The sequence below is a fragment of the Melozone crissalis genome, unplaced genomic scaffold (genome assembly GCF_028551555.1).
Source record: "Melozone crissalis strain CALT ecotype California unplaced genomic scaffold, PUWL_Pcris_2 ptg000027l_1, whole genome shotgun sequence".
Classification (NCBI taxonomy): Eukaryota; Metazoa; Chordata; class Aves; order Passeriformes; family Passerellidae; genus Melozone; species Melozone crissalis.
Genome location: NW_026535805.1, coordinates 81,348,458 through 81,368,547, shown reverse-complemented (window position 1 = coordinate 81,368,547; position 20,090 = coordinate 81,348,458). Strand labels below are relative to the sequence as shown.

At 37.6% G+C, this 20,090-nt stretch overlaps 1 protein-coding gene across 1 annotated transcript in view; it reads right to left on the bottom strand.

Moving 5' to 3' along the window:
- Positions 1 to 20,090, bottom strand: part of EYS (eyes shut homolog) — a 704,955-nt gene that overhangs the window by 40,714 nt on the left and 644,151 nt on the right. The window contains exons 42-43 of the mRNA XM_054280634.1: positions 12,717 to 12,889; positions 3,197 to 3,379 (exon numbers count right to left, since the gene is read on the bottom strand). Coding sequence (XP_054136609.1) covers positions 3,197 to 3,379; positions 12,717 to 12,889 — 356 coding nt within the window. The remainder of the gene's footprint in view (positions 1 to 3,196; positions 3,380 to 12,716; positions 12,890 to 20,090) is intronic.

The following is a 20,090-nucleotide window of genomic DNA, read 5'->3' as shown; positions in this document are numbered from 1 at the left end:
TTAAAGTGTATTAAAGACATGCAATGTAGCAGTGTCAATACTCTACAAAACTGACTTGATAGTGAAGATAACCATAGCATCATAGGCTGTTGAAAGCTTGGAAGGAACCCTAAAGATTATCTAGTCCCAACACTCACTGCCATGGGCAGGGATACCATTCACTAGACTGAGTTGCTCAAGGTCTTATCCCTGGGCTTGAAGTCTGTCAGGGCTGGGGTAGAATAAAATAATGTTAATAGTTTGCATAAATGAGACAGCTTTAAACTTTAGCTATGTATTGGGACAGAATTTTATAGTAACTCACAAGAGGTTAGCTATGAAATTGATGCCTGTGGTTTGGGCAGAGACAACATTGGAGGGGAATCTACCGAGTGCTGCAAGAGAATCTTAACCTACAAGAAATTGGATGAAATGGAGAAAGGGGAAAATTCAAATTAAGTATTAAAAAGTGCTTCCTTATTTGAAGATCACTGGCTGCGAAAACCCTCATGCTTCTCCTGTTGAGAGTGCTATTGCTCAACACTCAGTAAATTGTTACAACAAGAGCATCTTTGTGAAATAAGTGACATTCACTTGGTAAGAAACTGCTTTTGTTGTTAAAATGTGGGGTGCTCAGTCTCCCCAACCATTTAAACTAAGGAGAAAATCACAAATTATCAGCAACATTTTACCATCACCTCATTGTTCCTTGCCCTTGGCAGCTGTGCTGCTGCCCACCCGTCGTTCAGCATGGGGATGCAGAAACACCTGACTGCTGCACCACAGTGCTCACACACACAAATGGTATGCAAAGTAATAAAAAGCCAGGCTTCTGCCTGACAACTGTATAACAAGCCCAGAATGCTAGTATTCTCATTAATAAAAATGACACCAGTAAAACTTTTTTTAAAAACTCAGTTCAGCTAAATGTGATTCCAAGGCGTACATTCCACAATGACTTCTGACAGTACAGGGTACACCCTGAGGGCAGGCCTTTTTGAGACAAATTTTAGTGCAATGTATCTTTTATACTTAAGCAATTTTTTTTGAGTTCTCCTTTAATTATTCTAACAAAAAGGAATCAGATTATTTCATACCATTGGTGTTCTACATTTCATATTTGCATTTTCTCCATCCTGCATAAAGACAATGAATTAATCGGTATGATTTTTGTTTGGTTACATTTCCTGCAATTGAAAATGTTTCAAACAGGTGTTTGAAATTCAGTTCCCAAAGCTTCAGAAACATGCCTGAACATGGTGGTTCATTCTTGTTGTTGAAAAGAACATTCTAATGATTTCTTTGTGTTCATATTACAACAGAGTTTCTTATAAAAATTTAATGGTGCAGACATTGGCTTTTGAATGCTGTTTTCTGAATGATTAGATGGAAAGGTTTTAGGTAATTAAAACTCTGTGCACCATTTCTGCTCAGCTACCCAAAAAAGAAAGACCATATTTCATCCATCCACAAAAATTAATAATAGCAAGTGACAGGGAAAGCTACCTGAGAGTAAATGGTGACTGTCACAGGATTAAAATGTGGCAGGATGAGAGTTCTACCTGGATGTAGTTAAAGTAATGGGAATGGAGTTCAGTTAGCAGGATCAACCAGGTTTGATCAATCAGTCTCTTGCTGAAGTTTGAGAATAAACTTAGCAAATTCTGATTTCCACACAGATAGAAGCAGAGCTAAATTTTGAGTTTAAATCCATTCAGAGTGGTTAATACTGATCTGTGTTAGGCTAATTTGGGTAATCAACCTGATAAATTGAGTACCAGGGTCTCATGGCACACTAAAGTGCTGCTGAGCTGCACTAGCTAAATTGGACAGGATGTTTGCAAATGAAAAGTAGCAGACTTAATTATATCACAGATAAACTGCTGAGCTGTTCTACACCAACTAGTTTTCATTTGCATTGCAATACACTAACAGCCTGACTCCTGCAAGTCTGCCACAAGGAGAAAGGGGAAGAAGCCTCAGAGGGTATAGGAGTTTAAGTAAAGAAATTTATTAGAATGAAAGACCTAAGAAAATGTCAAATATATTAACCTAGCAAATGAGGCATCCCCTGTATCCTATTGATGTGATATACTGCAATTGTTTTGTTAGATATATATGTAAATACATAATGTCTCCCCAAAATTGATTTTTAATAATGCATTTTGGGACCTCAGTATCTTAAAACACCAAATAATAATTTGTCCCCTACTTCATCTTTCTGAAGTATTAATTTTCTGATACTGTTCAGCATAAGTGTAGGGTCTCTGTAGGTCAAGGGCCATATCTGCAAAACTTGTGTGATGTTTCAGATATGGTAAAACATCTACTAAAGTAGTAGAGGCTTCTACTAGCACACCTAAATGACTCTCCTGCTGTGATAGGTTTAGACATAAGACACATCATTCAACCTCCCTTCTAGGCCTCAACAATTCCATAGGGCAGCTCCAAACCCAAAAGCTAGGTCATGCTCCAATTGCAGAAATGATTAAGAGGAAAAAAAAATTTCCTTCTTATGAAGTATCTATTACTGGCTTATGTCTGCATCAAATTATATAAGCTTCTTCTCAACTTTCATTATCATTATGGCTTCTGTTTGGAGTAATGCTGAGAGGGACAGAGCACAGGTGGTGTTACCCATGCCATGCTGACGCCATGCAGGCTGCCACAGAGGGGTGCTGAGGAGAGATACCTTAAGTATTGTTAAAATCTTAGTACAAATACTCTAAGTAGATTTACATAACCTGCTTCTCAGCTGTGTTAATCAGACCAAATTGAATGCTTTGCTACACAGACTTTAACTCAACTTACTCGTAGCTAGCTTGGGTTAACTTGCATTGAGAGATCTCAGGGTTGAGGGTCTCCTATTTTATGTGAATAACACAGAGTTCAATGATCAATAATGAAATTTATGTTAACAACTGAAAAAAGGGAACCTTCAGGTTTCCATCTATTTTGTTCAGAAATACACTACCTCAGATTAATTGTTGACTTCAATTACAGGAAGCAATTATATTTCTCTTTAATAAAAAGAAACATTTCTACAACCTGTTAGATTTCTCTGTCTTTACAAAACAATAGTTTTGAAGAGATTATTTTCCCACTAATGACATTTTATCTTAAATAGAATCAAGAGAAACCTGTGCATATTTTTTCTCGTACTTGTTCAATAAGAATTTAACAGCTTGTAAGGATAAGTGATACAAATAAAGCCTACCTTGGCCCTTCTGTCCAGTGAAAAAAATCAGGTTATCTTGTAAAGCTGAGTGGTGGTTTGCCAACTGAAATTTCAAGCGAAATTCATAGTAGAAGGTGATATTTGGGATTGTAGAATAAGCTAGGAATGAGGTATATCCAAAGACATCTGTGCCATTGAAACTTGGTTGAGTAATAGTAATAGCTGGATTAAAAAAGAGAAGAATAAACTCAGAGTTAGGGCAAAAGGTTCAACAGACTCATTTTAAAAAATGAATCATTGGCAGCTACTGCCATCTCCTGGAGTCTAGGTAACATTGCTACAAATAGCAGTTAAATTTAATAACGACTTGGACAGACAAAAGAAAATACAGAAAGAAATTTTCCTGTTAAAGGAAATGCCATCTCTGACAGGCATTTGAGTGAAAGTGAGTACAAGAATGTGCTGACGAGGTTATGGAATGATAATTCTTCACAGGTAGAAGAAATAAGAGAAAGAAGCATCATAAAAGTATGAATTTGCAGCACAGTGAACAGGACCCACATGAATTGCAAATAAAATCAAGGCTGTACCTGTCGTACAGAAAACAGAGCACTGGTGCTGAGTACCCACATGGCTCCTAGGGCTGGCACCCAGAACCCAGACTGCTGTAGTCAGCTCCTGGAGCTGATGCTCAGAGATCACATAGTGCTTGTATTGACAATATGGATCAGTAAAAACAGGAGAAACAGGAATGACAGCTTAATCCTGAAAGACTGGGTCTGGGACTAGATTTAAAAGATTTGAGCAGTTACCTCCAACCAACCTGAGCCCCAAACGTGACTGGACACAGCTTTATTAATGTAGGCAGTGTGAGGGACTGGGGGAGGAAGGAATACAAATCTGCCCCAGGCACAAACCAGATGGGGAAACGCTACTAAAAGATTATAAAACTCCCCAGGTAAATCTATATTAGCCTAAGTACATCTAAGCACCTAAATGCTTACAGGGAGGGAGAAACAATATCATGTAATTGTGAAAATGCCATCACCACCTCTAGAGTGTGGAATCTGTTTCTAAATTTTCAGCCTGGGAAAGCTTCCATATTGGCACTGATGTGGCAGGAATTCCTTGATACCTGCATCTGAGAAAAGGTGCAGATACAGGCATGGCAAATCTTTTCTAGCACAGACTTGGAATTTGCAGCAGTACAGAGTGCACTGTCCCATTTATTGAGCACTACTCCACACATGTGGCACATTATGCCTTGCTCTTGATCTTAGATGGGAGCCAGAAAATATGAAACAGTGGTTTTGTCCTAATTAGCAGGACATTGGAAATAAGTCTGACTGATCACAACCTCAAGCCTCAGACCTCTGTGAGTCATGGACTGAACTGGAGGCACAACACAACTCCCCCATATTTAAATCTCATGTTAGTTTTAATCCACCCATATTCCCTTAGATTACTTGAACATGACTGAAGGAGTCTCAAATTCTGTATTTTTGCTAATTCAGAAAAATATGACACACAGACTGCTCCTTTGATGCAAAGTATTCTTCCCTTCTTTTTTCCTTTCTTCTTCCCCTATTTTTTGTGTCTTTATGTTTTAGTGTGTCTTTAATACGCCACAAAATATTTAAGAGACAAGAAGATTTTAAAATAAAGGAGTCCTTTGTGTTAATTGTTTTTCCCTGCTTCGATTTATAACGGGAAAAGCAAATTCTCTCATGTACTTTCACAGAGCCAGGTAATTTGGTTTGCTGGCAGAGATCACTGAAGAGTCTATTCCTGATAAGTTATTCCCAACAGGGGATAATTCTTTATGCCCAGGATGAGATATGCCATTGTCTCAGCTGTTTCCTTGGAGCATTCTAAGTGGGGAGTTATTTTCTTGCCTTTCTACTTGCTCCTTCCAGTATTCCATATAAAGTTGGAATAAAGATTGGCAAAGGGCCTCCAATGCAAGGAAGCCACAGACCTGGGGACAAGTCCAGAGGAGGCCACTAAGTCGATCACAGGGCTGTAACACCTTTCCTGTGAAGACATGGAAGAGTCTGAGAGAGCTGGGGCTGTTCAGCCTGGAGAAGAGCAGCTCTGGGGAGACCTCTAGCAGCCTCCCAGTACCTAAAGAGGGCTTACAAGGAAGCTGGAGAAGGATTGCATGAGCACCATATGGAGCTATGTGTCCATCAGGCATGTAGTCCTGAAGGGAAATAATACTTTTTAAGGCAGTAGGAGTCCCGTGGGCACTTTTAATGGAAACTGTGACACACTATTTTGGTTTACGTATTCACAGTTTTCTGGGCTGTGCTGAAGAAGTTTCTCACACCTGGTAGAAGTCAGATGCAGTTTCTAATTAACCACTCTATCCTTAGCAGGTAGGCACATGTTTGCAAATAGTCCTCCCTATGCTGGAGAGTAAAATGTATTTAGAAATGTTAATTAGTAATGAGTCAAAACTTGTATTTCTGGCTAACTAAATCTATCTAGCTTGACAGCTGTTCCATATTTTGTCTGTCTCTGAACTGCCACTTATAGACTTTATAGCACATTTTTAATCATGTTTCTTGTCTACACCAAGTATTGTTTGTCAAGAGATCTTTATCCAATCACATAAAAAAGTGAAAGGTCATCCATAAATGTGCATCAGTGTTTGAGATTCATTTCATGCAATGACCTTCATTAATTTGATTTTAATGCAGACTAGTTTACCATAGTCGTACATATTTTTAACTTAAAAATTGAAAGAAAAGTAATAATTCTGTATGAAAAATACCATGATTGGCAAAATCATGTGAAAAGAAAACATCTCCACCTTTCTTTTTATTATCTACCTTTTCATTATAAAGCTATGGAGCCAAGACTGCAGAAAATTGCATAATCTTTTCCTTGGAACACAGTACTTCTAAACAGTATTTGCAAAATGTTTGAGGCTGGTTGAATTAGCAGAGGGCACAGCTGTCTTCATTGGGTTATTTTTCTTTTCCAGTCTGGACATCATCCAAACTGATTTCTACTCTTGCTCTTGCAGTGCACAGTCTGAAGTGGTAAAGAACAGAGATGTGTCCCAACCACTTTGATTATGAGCCTTGCTCGCACACTCCAAATTAACACTGTGACTAAAATACACATTGCTCTGACAGAGTACTGAAGTCTTTTATCAACTTTTTGTCCTTGATCTTGTCCTGTGTCTCCCCGTCAGTTCTATGTCGTTCATCATTCTGCTTTTCTGCATTCCCAGTATTGAACAAGTAATAACGAATGATATGTCCCATTGACTCACAAACAAATAATGACAAATTATCCCATTATATAAATGCATCAATATGGTTGACTACTTACTTCCCTAATATTGTATATCTCATCAGAGCTGAGCACAAAAAATGGGAGTTAGAAAAAATCAACTATACTTTGAAAAAAGATCTTAACAAAGAGGCTCAACTTCACTTCTGAATTCTCTACCTCCCCCCCCACAACTGGCAAAAGGTGATGGGGCACATGGCTTGTGGATGAGGCCTCTGCCATTCCCTCCCCTCAGTGAAAGAACTATTCTTACTCTTCCCCCATTCCAGTAAGGGGTCCCTCCCATGGGAGACAGTCCTCCATGAGCTTTTCCAACGAGTCCTTTCTATGACTACAGTTCTTCACAGCATGGGTTTCCCACAGGGTCACAAGTCCTGCCATCAAACTGCTCCAGTGTGGGCTCTTCTCTTCATGGGTCCACAGGTCCTGCCAGATCCTGCTGTGGTACAGGCATCCCATGGGGTCACGGCTTGGGATTCTCCATGGCCTGCAGGTGGATGTCTTCTCCTCTGCGGACTCCATGGCTGGATGGGACAGCTGCCTCACCGTGGTCTCAACCATGGGCTGCAGGGGAAGCTTGCCACCCAAACCCACTTTGCTCACTGGAACCTCTGGGATGTCCAAGGAGGAAAAGATAAAGGGTGCTAGAGCTGCAGGGTGGTGCAGTGCCAGCTGAGGGTTCAAGGTGGTAGTAAAATACTCCTGATGTCTGTAAAACTGTTGTATCAAGAGTTAGTGATCCACTTAATGGGTCATTCAGGTGTATGAATTTCCCTCCCCACTTCCAGGACTTATGGAATCCTTTTGTCTGTCTTGTGTCATCAGTAATCATGGAGTCATCAGTTTTACTCTGGGAAATTAAATTTGAAATAATGAAAGTGACTTCAATGCTCAGAGATGAAACTATGATTCTGAAAAACTGCCAGTACAGCAGTGACATTAATAGTGTGTGAGTGTGCCTGGATGTGTGTTTTACAATCTTTATGACGTTCATCGCATCGGAGGTGTGGGGGAAATTAAGGCCCAGTGAAAACAAAATAACTGAGAAAATAAATTCTCTTAAACAGTAAGAAGAGCAACCCTGCAGATTTTTTAGCTGAGGAAATTCCCTTTGGGCATCTGCTACCACCGAACTGCACAACTCAGTCTGCAGACCCAAACAACTCTGAAGGTGACATTGAGTGCCAAACATAGCTGCACAGAAACAATTCACTTGCAGGCTGATTTTCACTCTACAGCACTTGAAGCAAGTGACTATTCCCACTTTAACACTTTGAAATTAATTTTATACATGGGGGAATACATCCCACAGAAAACCTGCTGGAATTCTTGGGGCTGTGAAACATTGCCAAAAGTGTTGCTCAGAAATGTTTCAAGGAAGAACCTTACAGATTGCTGTGAATGACCCTTTCCAGGGTGTGTTTGCTAAATACAGCATCACAGTTAGGACTCCTCTTCATGCTGTCACATATATGAACATATGTGAAACTAAACCACTGAAGTTTGGTCTAAAACACTGCAAATGACACAATTACTCATTTTATCAATGCACATGCCTTTGAAGTCCTTCTCCCTTTAAATCTGCATTTGTACTTACAAAGTGCTTGCTCTTGATTCTTGGCTCAAAAGGCCTCATGTTATGACCAACATCTCCCCAAAAGAGCCCCATTTCTTGTGTAACATATTACCAACAACACCAGGTGTACATTTCCAGTCCTGGCCAATGAACCATTCCTGCTTCACTTGCATTTAGGAGGCCATTACCATCCCACAGTACAATGATACTCTGATACTTATGATTTAAGAATTCTGCATCTTATATAGCAAAATTTCTTACACTCAGATATTTCAAACATTGTGATCTTATATTTTATTGTATCAATCTCCTTACAAACCAGGAAATGCCTCCATTCTGTGCTTAGATAGAAGTGTAAAAAAAAAAAAATAGAAAAAAAGAAATAAAGGCTGATTACAGAGACGGTAGCAATTTAACAACTCTAATCAAGTCTGTGATACTAAACACTGAAGGAGATATACAGTGTGCAAAAAACAAAATGCAAGCAACTTTTTGCTAATTTAAATGTGAAAGGAAATTTGTCAAACTAAGGGCTTGGATGCAGGCTGCTTTCACACAAATCTACTGAGAAGCCAGAGCTCAATAACTGGACTCAATTTAAATTATATAGATCCCTTTATCTGCAGTTTAAAGATGCAAAGTCACTTGGGGGAATTAGTCAATCTGCCCATGTAGACATAGGCTCTAGTCTCATAGTCTCTTTTCCAAAGTGTTGGGTATAGATGGTGTTCTCCTCTCCTTCCCTTCACCCCAACCCCCCAGCCAAGTTGGAGGCATTTAATAGAAGCATTTAACTCAACGGTCAAGTCCCACTCCCATCCCATCACAGGTCCATCTCCATAATCCCAGAGCACAGACCACAACAGCAGACAGGACCCAAAATAAGGGTTCAGAGGAAGGAACACCTTGCCCAGATCCCTCCCAGGGTTGTAGGATACCTCCAGCCCTCGTGGCAAGGTGTGACACTCCCCATGATGAGTCAACAGTGGGTCACCCTTTGGACAGAGGAGTGTAACTACCATGGGGTATGGGACACATTACGAGATGTAGGTGAAGAGCATTTTGGAACAGCACAGAACTTATGGGGGTCTAAAAGAGAAAATTAGGTGATTTGGGGAGGAATGAGTGAGGAAAATAGAGGGATACAGAGACATAAGGGCCAGGCACGTGTAAATAGATCACAATGCTTGTCTGGCCATGTCCTCCACCTGATCAATGTGGCCTGTACTCTCTTCTGTTTTATATTAACATTCCCCCTCCCTTTGGCCCATTATGTTGTAGCTGTGTGGGTTCCTGAGAGACATTTCAATGTATAATGGTCAACTTGCAGTCAAAATAACATGGCCATCTAATGATAAAAGCAAGAAAAATGTGTAGTGAGAGATAATGCATCTTGTTATGTATGTTTGGAAAAATGGACATGCTTTTGGAAGCTTTCATTGATGTCTGAAACAAGCATAGCACAACAAATAAACTCAGAGCTATTGTCACCAGCCTGTTTAGACAGCAGTAGGCTCCATCTGATTCAGAAATGTAAGAAAAGTCCTTGTTAGTCCCAGACCTTGTCTATTTTTCTATATTTATATACATTTGTCTAACAAAAGTTGCTATCTCTCCTTACATTTTTGCTTCATTTGTCATATTTACAATTGTCCTATAATTTTCTTCACTTTTTGAGTGTTATGCATTTCACATAAAATTATGCACTTTTACCTTGTCACAATTTGGTTTTTCTTAGTTCTTTTCTATTTCTGTTTTTTTTTCCCATTTAATAGTGACAATACTTTTATTATAACTTTTCCCTACTGTCACTGACATATTTTTTGAAAATCCTTTCACTAGGATTTTTCTCCTAAGAAGCTGAGAAGCCTCAGAAAAGAAATGTAAACAATAGCTATCTGATGGCTGTGGAATGTGGTCTGGAGATGGTTTACCAACAGACCACAGGTGCATCTTTGATTGGCCTCATGTGGATTGTTTTTACACAATGACCAATCCCAGTCCAGCTGTGACAGACTCTCTGGTCAGTCACAAGATTTTATTATCATTCCTTTCTAGCCTTCTGATGTCTCCTTTCTCTTCCTTTAGTATAGTTTTAGTATATAATTTTCTTTTAATATAATAATATCATAAAATAATAAATCAGCCTTCTGAAACACAGAGTCAAGATTCTCATCTCTTCCCTTGTCCTGGGAACCCTCAAACACCACCACACATTACATATATTGCTGTTGTTCTTAGCATGATTTCTAACCCTTAACAGACGGTAATTTGAGCTCTGATATGGGGAAGATCTGTATCTGTGGGCTCCTTTATGGCTCTGTCCACATCTTTATTTATCCTTACTGTGTCTTTTGCAAATAATCTCTATTGTTAGGAGCAGCCAAGCTGGCATGAAATTGCAATTCTATTTGGTACATTAGTTATATTCATTTTATCAAATAATCACTGTGACATCTCACTTGTTCTGTGTTGATGAAAACCAACTATTATTTGATAAACATTTTGATAAACAGCTTTTCTTCAGTGTTTCAGACATAAAGTATCAAGCATTAGGTTGTAATCTGAATAGTAGAGACAAAATTATTGTGTATCTTAAACAAAAGATGATTAATTTAAAATCTACACTTCTATGCCTTAATTTTTTCTGGATAATTTCTTTCTATTAAATTTATTATCTGGGATACACATTTTGTCATAGTAAACAATTAAGTTTTCCTTCTGCTTCTAAAATAATTTAAATTGTTCTATCATTTTAATTAGGCAATCTATCATTATCTTCAAATATCTCCCAGAAGTATGGCTTTGATGCTGCTGGGGCTATCCATAAGGACACATCCAGCCTCCACTGCAGTGTGGCTCTCTTTCTCCCTTCTTAGTTTCAGAAAATGTGATAAAGTGGCCTCTTTCAACTCATGTTAAGACTTTTGCCTGTGCTCAGGTTATTTCTATTCCTCCTAAATTGTTAAGATACGGTTCAATAAAATAATTTTTCATATTCCAATGATAGTTTCTTATGTTGTCAGCTGATTACCTTAGATTTATGTCCTGCAAAGCTGAGTGTTCTTTCCCATTCTGCTTGTTTATAGTGATGGTCCAGACAGTTTTCCCTTTCTAGTCATTAAAATTAATTCTTTCTGTGCTTTCAAAGACTCTAGTTTTGTAGACCAATCAAACTAATGAATTTCTGTAGTTTCACTCAATTTAGGCTCTCAATTTTTATGTAGTCTTGCAGTTTAGAGACAATTAAATACAAAGATCTGCAGAAGAGCCTCATTGAACAGCTACAGGGAAAAAACATTCGATGATACTCAGTGTTGACAGATGTAAATTGGGGCAGATTACAGAAACAGTCCTTGCCTTAAATACAGGACAGTGGGCTCTGACCTCACCATCAGCTTTCAAAGGAAGAGGTGTTGGAAATTTTAATAAGCACTTTCATGAATATGTCAGTGTACTCATAAAAGAAAACAGAATGGGAAACAAAGAAAACAGAGATGGGTTAAGTAAGGGCAGAGAGTAAGACAGAAAAATGTCAGTCACCACTGTATAAAGCAGTAGCATTATCAGACCTTGAATATAGCACCTCGAATCAGCTCTGGAGCCTCATTTTAAAGAATGAGGAATTCTTTAGAGAAGAAATGCAGCTTGCATGACTAGAGATGCAGCAAATGAAGTCCCAGTGTATTTCTACTGTAAACTAGGAAAGGTTACCAAGAAATTATCATACATGTTTCATATATTCACTTCTACTATTTGATATCAAGTATTATGGTTAGATGAAAGCAGATAAAACATAAATGTTCATCCACTGAAAATTTTGGAAATAAAAATTTTAAATAAGATTTAAATATGTATATGATATGACAAAAACCAACCTGATCATTGTTTAATACTTATTTGAAAAGGCACTTCATGTGCACCACTAAATAAGCTCAGAATCAGTGATTATTTTCTATATGTAGGTTTTTCAATCATTACTTCTTGCTGCATTCACTGTTAGGGGAAAGAATTCCTTGGATGTTCACACCCAGGAATTCCTGACCTAGAATAATCATTATAATCAATGCTCAAGGAATAAAAGTGCTTCCTTTGACAATGTTAGTCAAAATGACCTATTTCCTTTGCTTTATTATTTTCACTTTATCCTGTGTCCTGTTTCACAGCAAAACACTTAGTAAATTTTAAATTGTCCTTCTTTTTGACCTGAACAATTAATCAAATTATGGTAGGTGGTGGTATTTTTACAATCCAGAAAGTATTATTTTTACACTGCTTTAATAGCAAAATGTACAAAGTAATGCTTCTGTAAGCAGATGAAAAATCAAACTGCAGCAGAAATCAATTTCTCCAAAGGAGCTCTCACTTGAATATCTCAGTTTTTCTCCAGGTGATTTACTAAAACATCAAATGCTAGCTGGTATTTCCCAGCTTCTCTGAGTAAACTCTCAGCTTTTTTGATCCCTCTGTCTGCCTTTCTCTGGCTAGAACTTTAATGAAGCCACACATGAGAAGGGTGATCAGCTCAGCCATTCTTTGTGTGTGACTGGGCTTTGGGCTCTGTTTTTGGGGAGGTTGTGACTTTCAGTGTTTTACCTTCAAAACCTTTGAGATGTTTCTTACCACAGCTTCTACGAATGATGGAAACTATAACCAATGCATGAAGAAAATGTTTCTTACCATCACTGCAGAGTATGCCAGACCTTCCATATGGACACAAGCAAACAGCATCTCGCCTGGACTTTGGAAAACATGTAGCACCGTTTCCACATGGATTTTCATCACAAGTTGCAAACTGGCAGAGTTTTCCAGTGTAGAGTTTAGGGCATTCACAATACCAATTTTCTTCATCACTGACAAATTTAAATTACAACAAACAAACAAAAATGTGTAAGTATCAAAATGCATTTAAAACAAGCAGAATAGGATTTACAATTAGAGAAAATCTGTGACATCTGACTTACAGTTGTAATAGATCTCTGCTTTTACTAATGTTCATGGCATTAGACATGCCAGAATGCCTTACTAGGACTGGAGATGACAGTTTCTTTTGGGTTTATTTTTAATTTTAATTTTTCTTTCTTTTGCTGGTGAGAGATGTGACTTTTCTAATGTCTCACTAGTTTGTGCTGCATCTTTCATAGCATAATCGAATAAACTGCTGCAGAATAACAGGTCTTCTATTATGTCTAAAAAAATGAAAGCACGTGAGAACAAAAAATGAAAGTTACTAGTTTATTTTTCAAATGGAAACATCATTTGTATATTCAGTTACTACATACAGCTTGTATGTATACAGTAGGATGCAGAAAATCCTGAAATATCAACACCTGCAATAGGGATTATGTTGAACTTGAAACAGAATAAGCAGGTAAATCTCTGCTATAATATAACTTATATTCTCAGTCATAGAAAGAATATTAGAATAGGCAAGGATAAAAATAAGTTGTAACCAGACAAAACCGACATTTAGAAATGTGCATATTCTGGTTGTACCAATTTTTTTATAGTACTCAAAGATAGCACAATGACAACTATGGTAGGAAAACCAAAGCAGATAGAAAAACAAAAGAGTGCAAGACATTCCCATCTATGACTTACTATAAATATAATTTCACAAAAGGTCTTATTTGATTTTCCCCTTATATTATGGCTGAACATAGATGACAGCTAGATAGGTCAATTCATATGGTTGTTCAGTATTCATGTACATCCTCAGTATTGAACAGAAACTTATCTGCCTTTTACTGGAAAAGGTCACATGTGCCTTTGGGTATAAATGCAGAAGACATGGTGCATGTTGTATCAAATCACACTCATTGTGGTTTTCCAATAATAGCTTAATCATTAGGATGAGCACTGATAAAATTTCAAATACATATGACTTGTAAAAATTCATTATCTGCTTATAATAGCCGCACAATCAGGTTAAAGAAAATAATCTGGATCTGAAAGACCTCCTGTATTTTTTAAAAGAGGGAAATAAGTAAGTCTTGTGAAAGTCCTTGCTCAGAGCAGTTGATTAGTGTGTTCCTAAACTGACCACCTGCAGAGCTGGGAAGTGAGGATCTCAGCTTGAGCGTCTACCAGAATGAACCTCATGAATAATGCCTCCAGACACCTTTGCAAAAGAAAATTGCTATCAGCTGCAATAATAAATTCCTCTGTGTAGCCTATTCTATTTATAGATCTGCTGCAGACAGCATGAGAGGAATCTAAATGAGCTACTGGTATTTGTGCGGTACTGAGAATCCTGCTTTCAGGGATTCTAATATCAACATTACATAGTTCAGCTAATTAAAAAAGCATTAATAAACTGAATTATTCCTGGAAATCTACAATTGTGGGTGATGATTTTTAGTTATCATATATATTCAGTTTTTTATAGAAGAAAAGGTGGATCATTGCTGCTGACTGCCATAAGGCACAGACTTTAGTCTGCACCTTTAAAGAAAAAAAATTCATACATTCTTTTAATGATCTGTATATGCAAACATTGGCCATTAATTTTTATAGTCTTACTTTTGGTATTGTGGAGAAGATTAAAAATAGCAGATTTCATAAAAAATTGTAGAGTTGTTTATGGTTTGCAAAATGAGCAATGTTATGACATTTCACCATTGGTGCTGAAAGATTCTAATAACAAAAAATAGTGATTCCTGATAAGGCAAAGAAAACAGTTTTTAAAAAGTTCTACAAAATAATATAAAACTTGAAAGTTTAACTTTCAAGCTAACCACAGAGAAAGAAAATAATCACATCCATTTCACAAAAATAGTATACAAAACCCCAAATAACTTACTATTTTTCAAAGCACGCTGTAACTGTACTAGGTTAAGAGAGGGACAAGATCTCCCATATTCTACTGAATTAATCTCAGATGCAAGAAACACATAATGCTCGAATGGCCAGGAACTTCTGCCAGGTAGATTTCACAATTTCATGATAGCCTGCTACCCTTTATAAATGCAAGAAGCAAGTGAAAAACAGCAGAAAATCAGAACAGTAATATCTTTTGTCTATGTTATACACCTGCGAATGACTCCAAGAAAAACTTATTGGGTAATTACATACATGAGCTGAAGAAAGTGAAAAACAAGGAAAATACCAGAATTTTGAAGCTGCAGATCAAGAAACAAATTTGGAGTGTTCTGTAATGTGTTATATGACTGTATTAGCATTTGAGTTCAGATCCAGAACATGGCTTTGCAGAAAATCTCCTGTTTGTCCCCTGTTGAAATGCCTTGTTCCACACTGTGTCTCTAGAGTACATGAACTGAATTTCTTTTGGATTAACCTGCACCAGAAGATTGTCTTACAGGTCAGGTTGCTTCAGCTGTATGGACTTGGCATTCAGACCCAGACCAGGTCTAGTGTCAGTCAAAGCTTCTTGAAACATGAATGATGGGAATGTTGGGTCCTCAGCACTAATTGACTTGACCTGAAAATCTGTGCCCGTTGAACTACATTACCTACTAACATGGATGCAGATTTATAAGCCATCAAAAGAAAATCATGCAGCCATGGTATATGTTACACACAAAAAATCCCTCCAGATTTTACATGAGAGCACTGATGAACTCCAGGAGTCAATAGAGAAAAAACCCCAAACAACCCCTAACTATTCAGAATCATATGAAGGAAGAAAGACACAAACAGTGAAAGCAAATGGGAGAAAAGATAGAAATAGTGATGAAAAGGAGTGAAAAAGACAAGAAGGGTGTTTCTAGAGCACCATCACCTCATGCCTCCAGGATTATGATACAGGGAAAAAAAATGGAGGGGAAAAAATGTGGAGGGAAAATTAACTATTCACTGACATTCTTAAAGTCCTCTGAAATGGTAAGGGACATATTTTGTATTACCATTTCCCATGTTATATTCCTTTGACCTTTGGTTTAGATATTAGATCGGAAAGAAAGTCACCAAGAAATATTTGCATGATATGACATGATATTGGTAATTAAGTAGTACAATTTCTCTCCTTGAATCAATGCTACATCAGTGATCTGATTCAATGAAATCAAAGTTTTCTATAATATTGACAGCTTTGGGATACCAACCCAGATTATGGTAATTTATTTATTTAAAATATAGCACAATACAGAGGACACTGAATTGTGTTACATTAGTAATCAAGTCACAGTTAAAACCCTGCTTTTGACTTAAATCAATTCTGTTTTTGAAAGGAAAGTTTATAATCTCTTTTCACAGTGTGTCACAGCCATCATCTGTACTCTGTATTGGCAGTGTTTTGCTTGCCCAAAGCAGGGTATAATTTTCCATATTTCTGTGCTTTTTCCATTTCTAAAGTGGGAGTACAATGAGAGCAAATGCCCTTTATGTAGTTTTATGCAAGAGGGGTTCCCTGAAAGGAAGCACACTCAACACCCATTAATAATGATTTTAAGGTCCCTTCTAACACAAAGCATTCTATGATTCTATGATTCTGTGGTTGTAGTGTGTGTCACAATGGGTTCAATATTTAATGACATAGATTCTTTTAGTGCCTTCATTATATTATCTGTAACAAAGCTATGGAAGTTGGAGGGAACAGCTCCTTCAGTCAATAAGTAGTAGATGTACTTCAGTTTATGTTCAAGTTGTTACTATTATGTTTTTGTAGCACTCTTTTGTTTTAAATTACTGGAAAATGAATGGACTATAATACATTTTCGGTTTAAGCCTTAAGTTGAATTATGTTTCATGCAAAGATTCATTAAATTGCTTTCCAGAAAACACAGCGTAATGTAAAGGCAATTACAATCTCCCTTTGAAAGCTTTGTGTAATAGACAAATCCACAAAAGCTCTCTGCAGCCAGAAGGATAACCTTATCTCATCAATAATCTTAAAAAATATCAAAGGACAATATATAAAGGAGGTGTTTCTTCCTTGTGCACAGCAGGTGTTTTTTAGTATATGATATATCTGCCAATCTTTCCTTCTATTATACAGCTCCCAAAATCAATTCAGCTTTCATGCTGCTTTAGTACTTTTCACTCAGGTTTCCTCAATTACGGTATCTTGTCTAGCTCTGAATGCTTTTGTTATCTTTACTGTTTTGAATCATTTTCCCCTCTGCCTGGAAGCATTATTCTGCAGGTTCTGTCAGTTCACTTTAATTTGCTTTGCCTTTCACTGAGAGGATTTTTGTATTGGGTCTGTGTGATCAGATTTTGGTAGTGGCAGGGACCTACAGGGGTGGCTTCTGTGGGAAGCTGCCAAAGCTTCCCCCATGTCCAACAGAGCCAATGCCAGGTGGCTGTGGGATGGACCTGCACTGGCCAAGGCCAAGTCCATCAGCAGCCATTGCAATGCCTCTGGTACAATGTTGTTAAGAAGTAGAAAGAAATCCCTGGCAGCAGCCTGTGCTGGAGCAGGATTCTGGCAGGGTCATGGCCCTGTGGAGAGAGGAGCCATGCTCAAACAGGTTTGCTGCCAGGACTTGTGTCCCTGTGCCCTGGGACACACACTGGAGCAGTTCTGAAGTACTGCAGCCCATAGGCCTTCCCACACTGAAGAAGTTCATGGAAGACTGTTTCCTGTAGGCGGAATCCCACATTGGAGCAGGAGAAGAGTGAGGAGCCCTCACATTGAGGAGGAGGGAGCAGCAGAGACTCGTAATGAAATGACTGCAACCCACATTCCCCACTCCCCTGTGCCACTGTGCGGGTGGAGGTAGAGAATTTGGGAATGAAGTTGAGGCCAGAAAAAAAGAAGGGGTGAAAGGAAGGTGATTTAAGATTTGGTTTTATTTTCTCTTTGCCCTAATCTGATTAGATTGGCAATAAATTATTTTTTTCCCCAGGTTAAGCCTGTTTTGCCTATGACAGCCTGATCCATAAGCCTTTCATTATATCTTCTCTCTCTTGTTCAGCTAAGGAGGATAGAGCAGCTCTGGTGGGCACCTGGTACCCAGCCATGCTCAACCCAGCACAATTTGCTAAACTGTTTTTCTTTATATGAAGGCTCTCTTTAAACCAAGACCAAATAATGTGTGAATTAAGTTGGTTTGGAAAACTCATAGGGAAAATGTTTTGAGATTGGCTGGGGGTACTCATGGAGGAACTATTTGGCTTAAAATTTTCTTTGGGACAGACTTAGAGTTATACAGGTTCTATCACAGACTAAACAGGCTCTTACTTTTAAATGATGCTTCTGAATTATTTGATTTAGATTCAAATATTGGAGTGGCAAGGTTACAATCCCACTTCAAAAGAAGAACACGAGGGGCAAAAAGGTTCCAAAACTTTGCTTTCCTTTGTCAACACAGGAAAAAAAAGACCATTGTGTACAAACTGATTCAACTCTAGCAGCAAATTAATTTGTAGGACCCAAATAAAGGTTTATCCATCCCAGTCAGAGAGAAATGAGCATCTGCTCTATCTTACCATTAAGCATATGTGTTTCCTTGAGCAAGAACACACTCTTTAAACAATATCTAAACTGTAGAAAGTTTCCTGCAGTTTGATTTAGCTGTGATTTAGGAAGGACAGAATTTGATTTATGGAAATAATGAAGGAAGAGAAACTCTTGCTTATTGGCAGATTATCTATTTCAGACTTTCAAAAATGCCATTATTTTCAGGAGTTCAGGATGGTTTTAATTTATTTTGCAGTGTACTAATTGAACTTATCAACACAGCACTAACTTTTCAGGATCAGGAAGCCTATTCTGTGGTCTTTATTAAGCACTCTTTATACTCCATTTTCCACTCAAGTGGTCAACATGCAGGATTCCATACCCATCTCATGAAGGATACATATCCATTAAAATGTATGATGCATCAAAATTTCTGCCTGGTAACATGTCAGTTATGACCATTCCTGCCACAAGAAGATGCACAATTGTGGTATCAAGCACTTCTACACATGTAACACTTAATGTCAGACGGTTAAGGATCCCTCAGAAAAAGAACAGCAAGTAACGGTTGGTAAAACCAATCTATCTGGGCAGAAATCCATTCCCTGGCCACATCTAGGAAGAGAAATAATGATCTGTCAGGCTGGATCCAGTGCAAGGGCTGTAATTAGCTCTGACATTACTCCTTTCCCTAGTCTCGGTCTTTTCAGCTAAATCTACATTTTGTCCTTCCTTGTGTTTATGAGAAAAATAGTCAATAGATGTTGACATATGATAAATGTATTTATAAACATGACTTTTTTTAAAGCTGAAAGGCTATGATTTTGATAAATAAAATATTTGGACTATATGAAACACATCCAGGGAAGCATAAAAATATTTTCAGCAGCATGAGGTTGAAGACAGATCTCCACATCTTACTGAAATCATATGCAGCCTAAATTCTGTTTGTCCTTCAAAAGTCTATCATAATTCCTAATGACAGAAGATTTCCAATTGCTCTCAGCAGTCCCTAGGGCTCTAAACAGCCTTTGCTTCAATATATCTACTATTTGCTGAAGGACTTGAGAATACCATACTCAAAGCAGTGACACTGAACACTGGCCTGCACAATGCTGCTTGTTGCCCTGCTTCCACTAAACTTGCATTGTATACTATTATTAATTTCTATTAGAACTTTAAAACAATTTAAAACATCTTTAAGCACAAAATCACTAATTACTTCAATTTTAGATTAATTTTTAGGTTGCAGAACTACATGACAGTATTTTCCAAGGTTTCAGCCTCATTACAAACCAGCTGTAGTTTCCTAGAGTAATCATGAGGAGACAGGTAACAAAATTGCAGGGCAAAATCTTTAATAGTTTGTAAAACAACATTTACTTTAAATACACAACAAAATAACTTTGAACTATGATGGCTATATTCTAAATCCAGAACTGTCTACCTTGGAAAGAGGAAAAAAAATATAGTGCAAATCTAGGTGGTCATTATACTTTTCTCTCTGTATCAGTTTCTTACTAATTTCTTTTCCTGTTTCTAAAAGAGGTTTTTTATTTATGTTTTTATTATTTTGAACTTCCATAGATGAAAGCTATTCCATTCTGAATTCAACTTACAGAAAGAATGTTCCATAAACAATTCTTGATTATGTTGTCACTAGTTCTACCAATTTGCAACTTTAATAATCA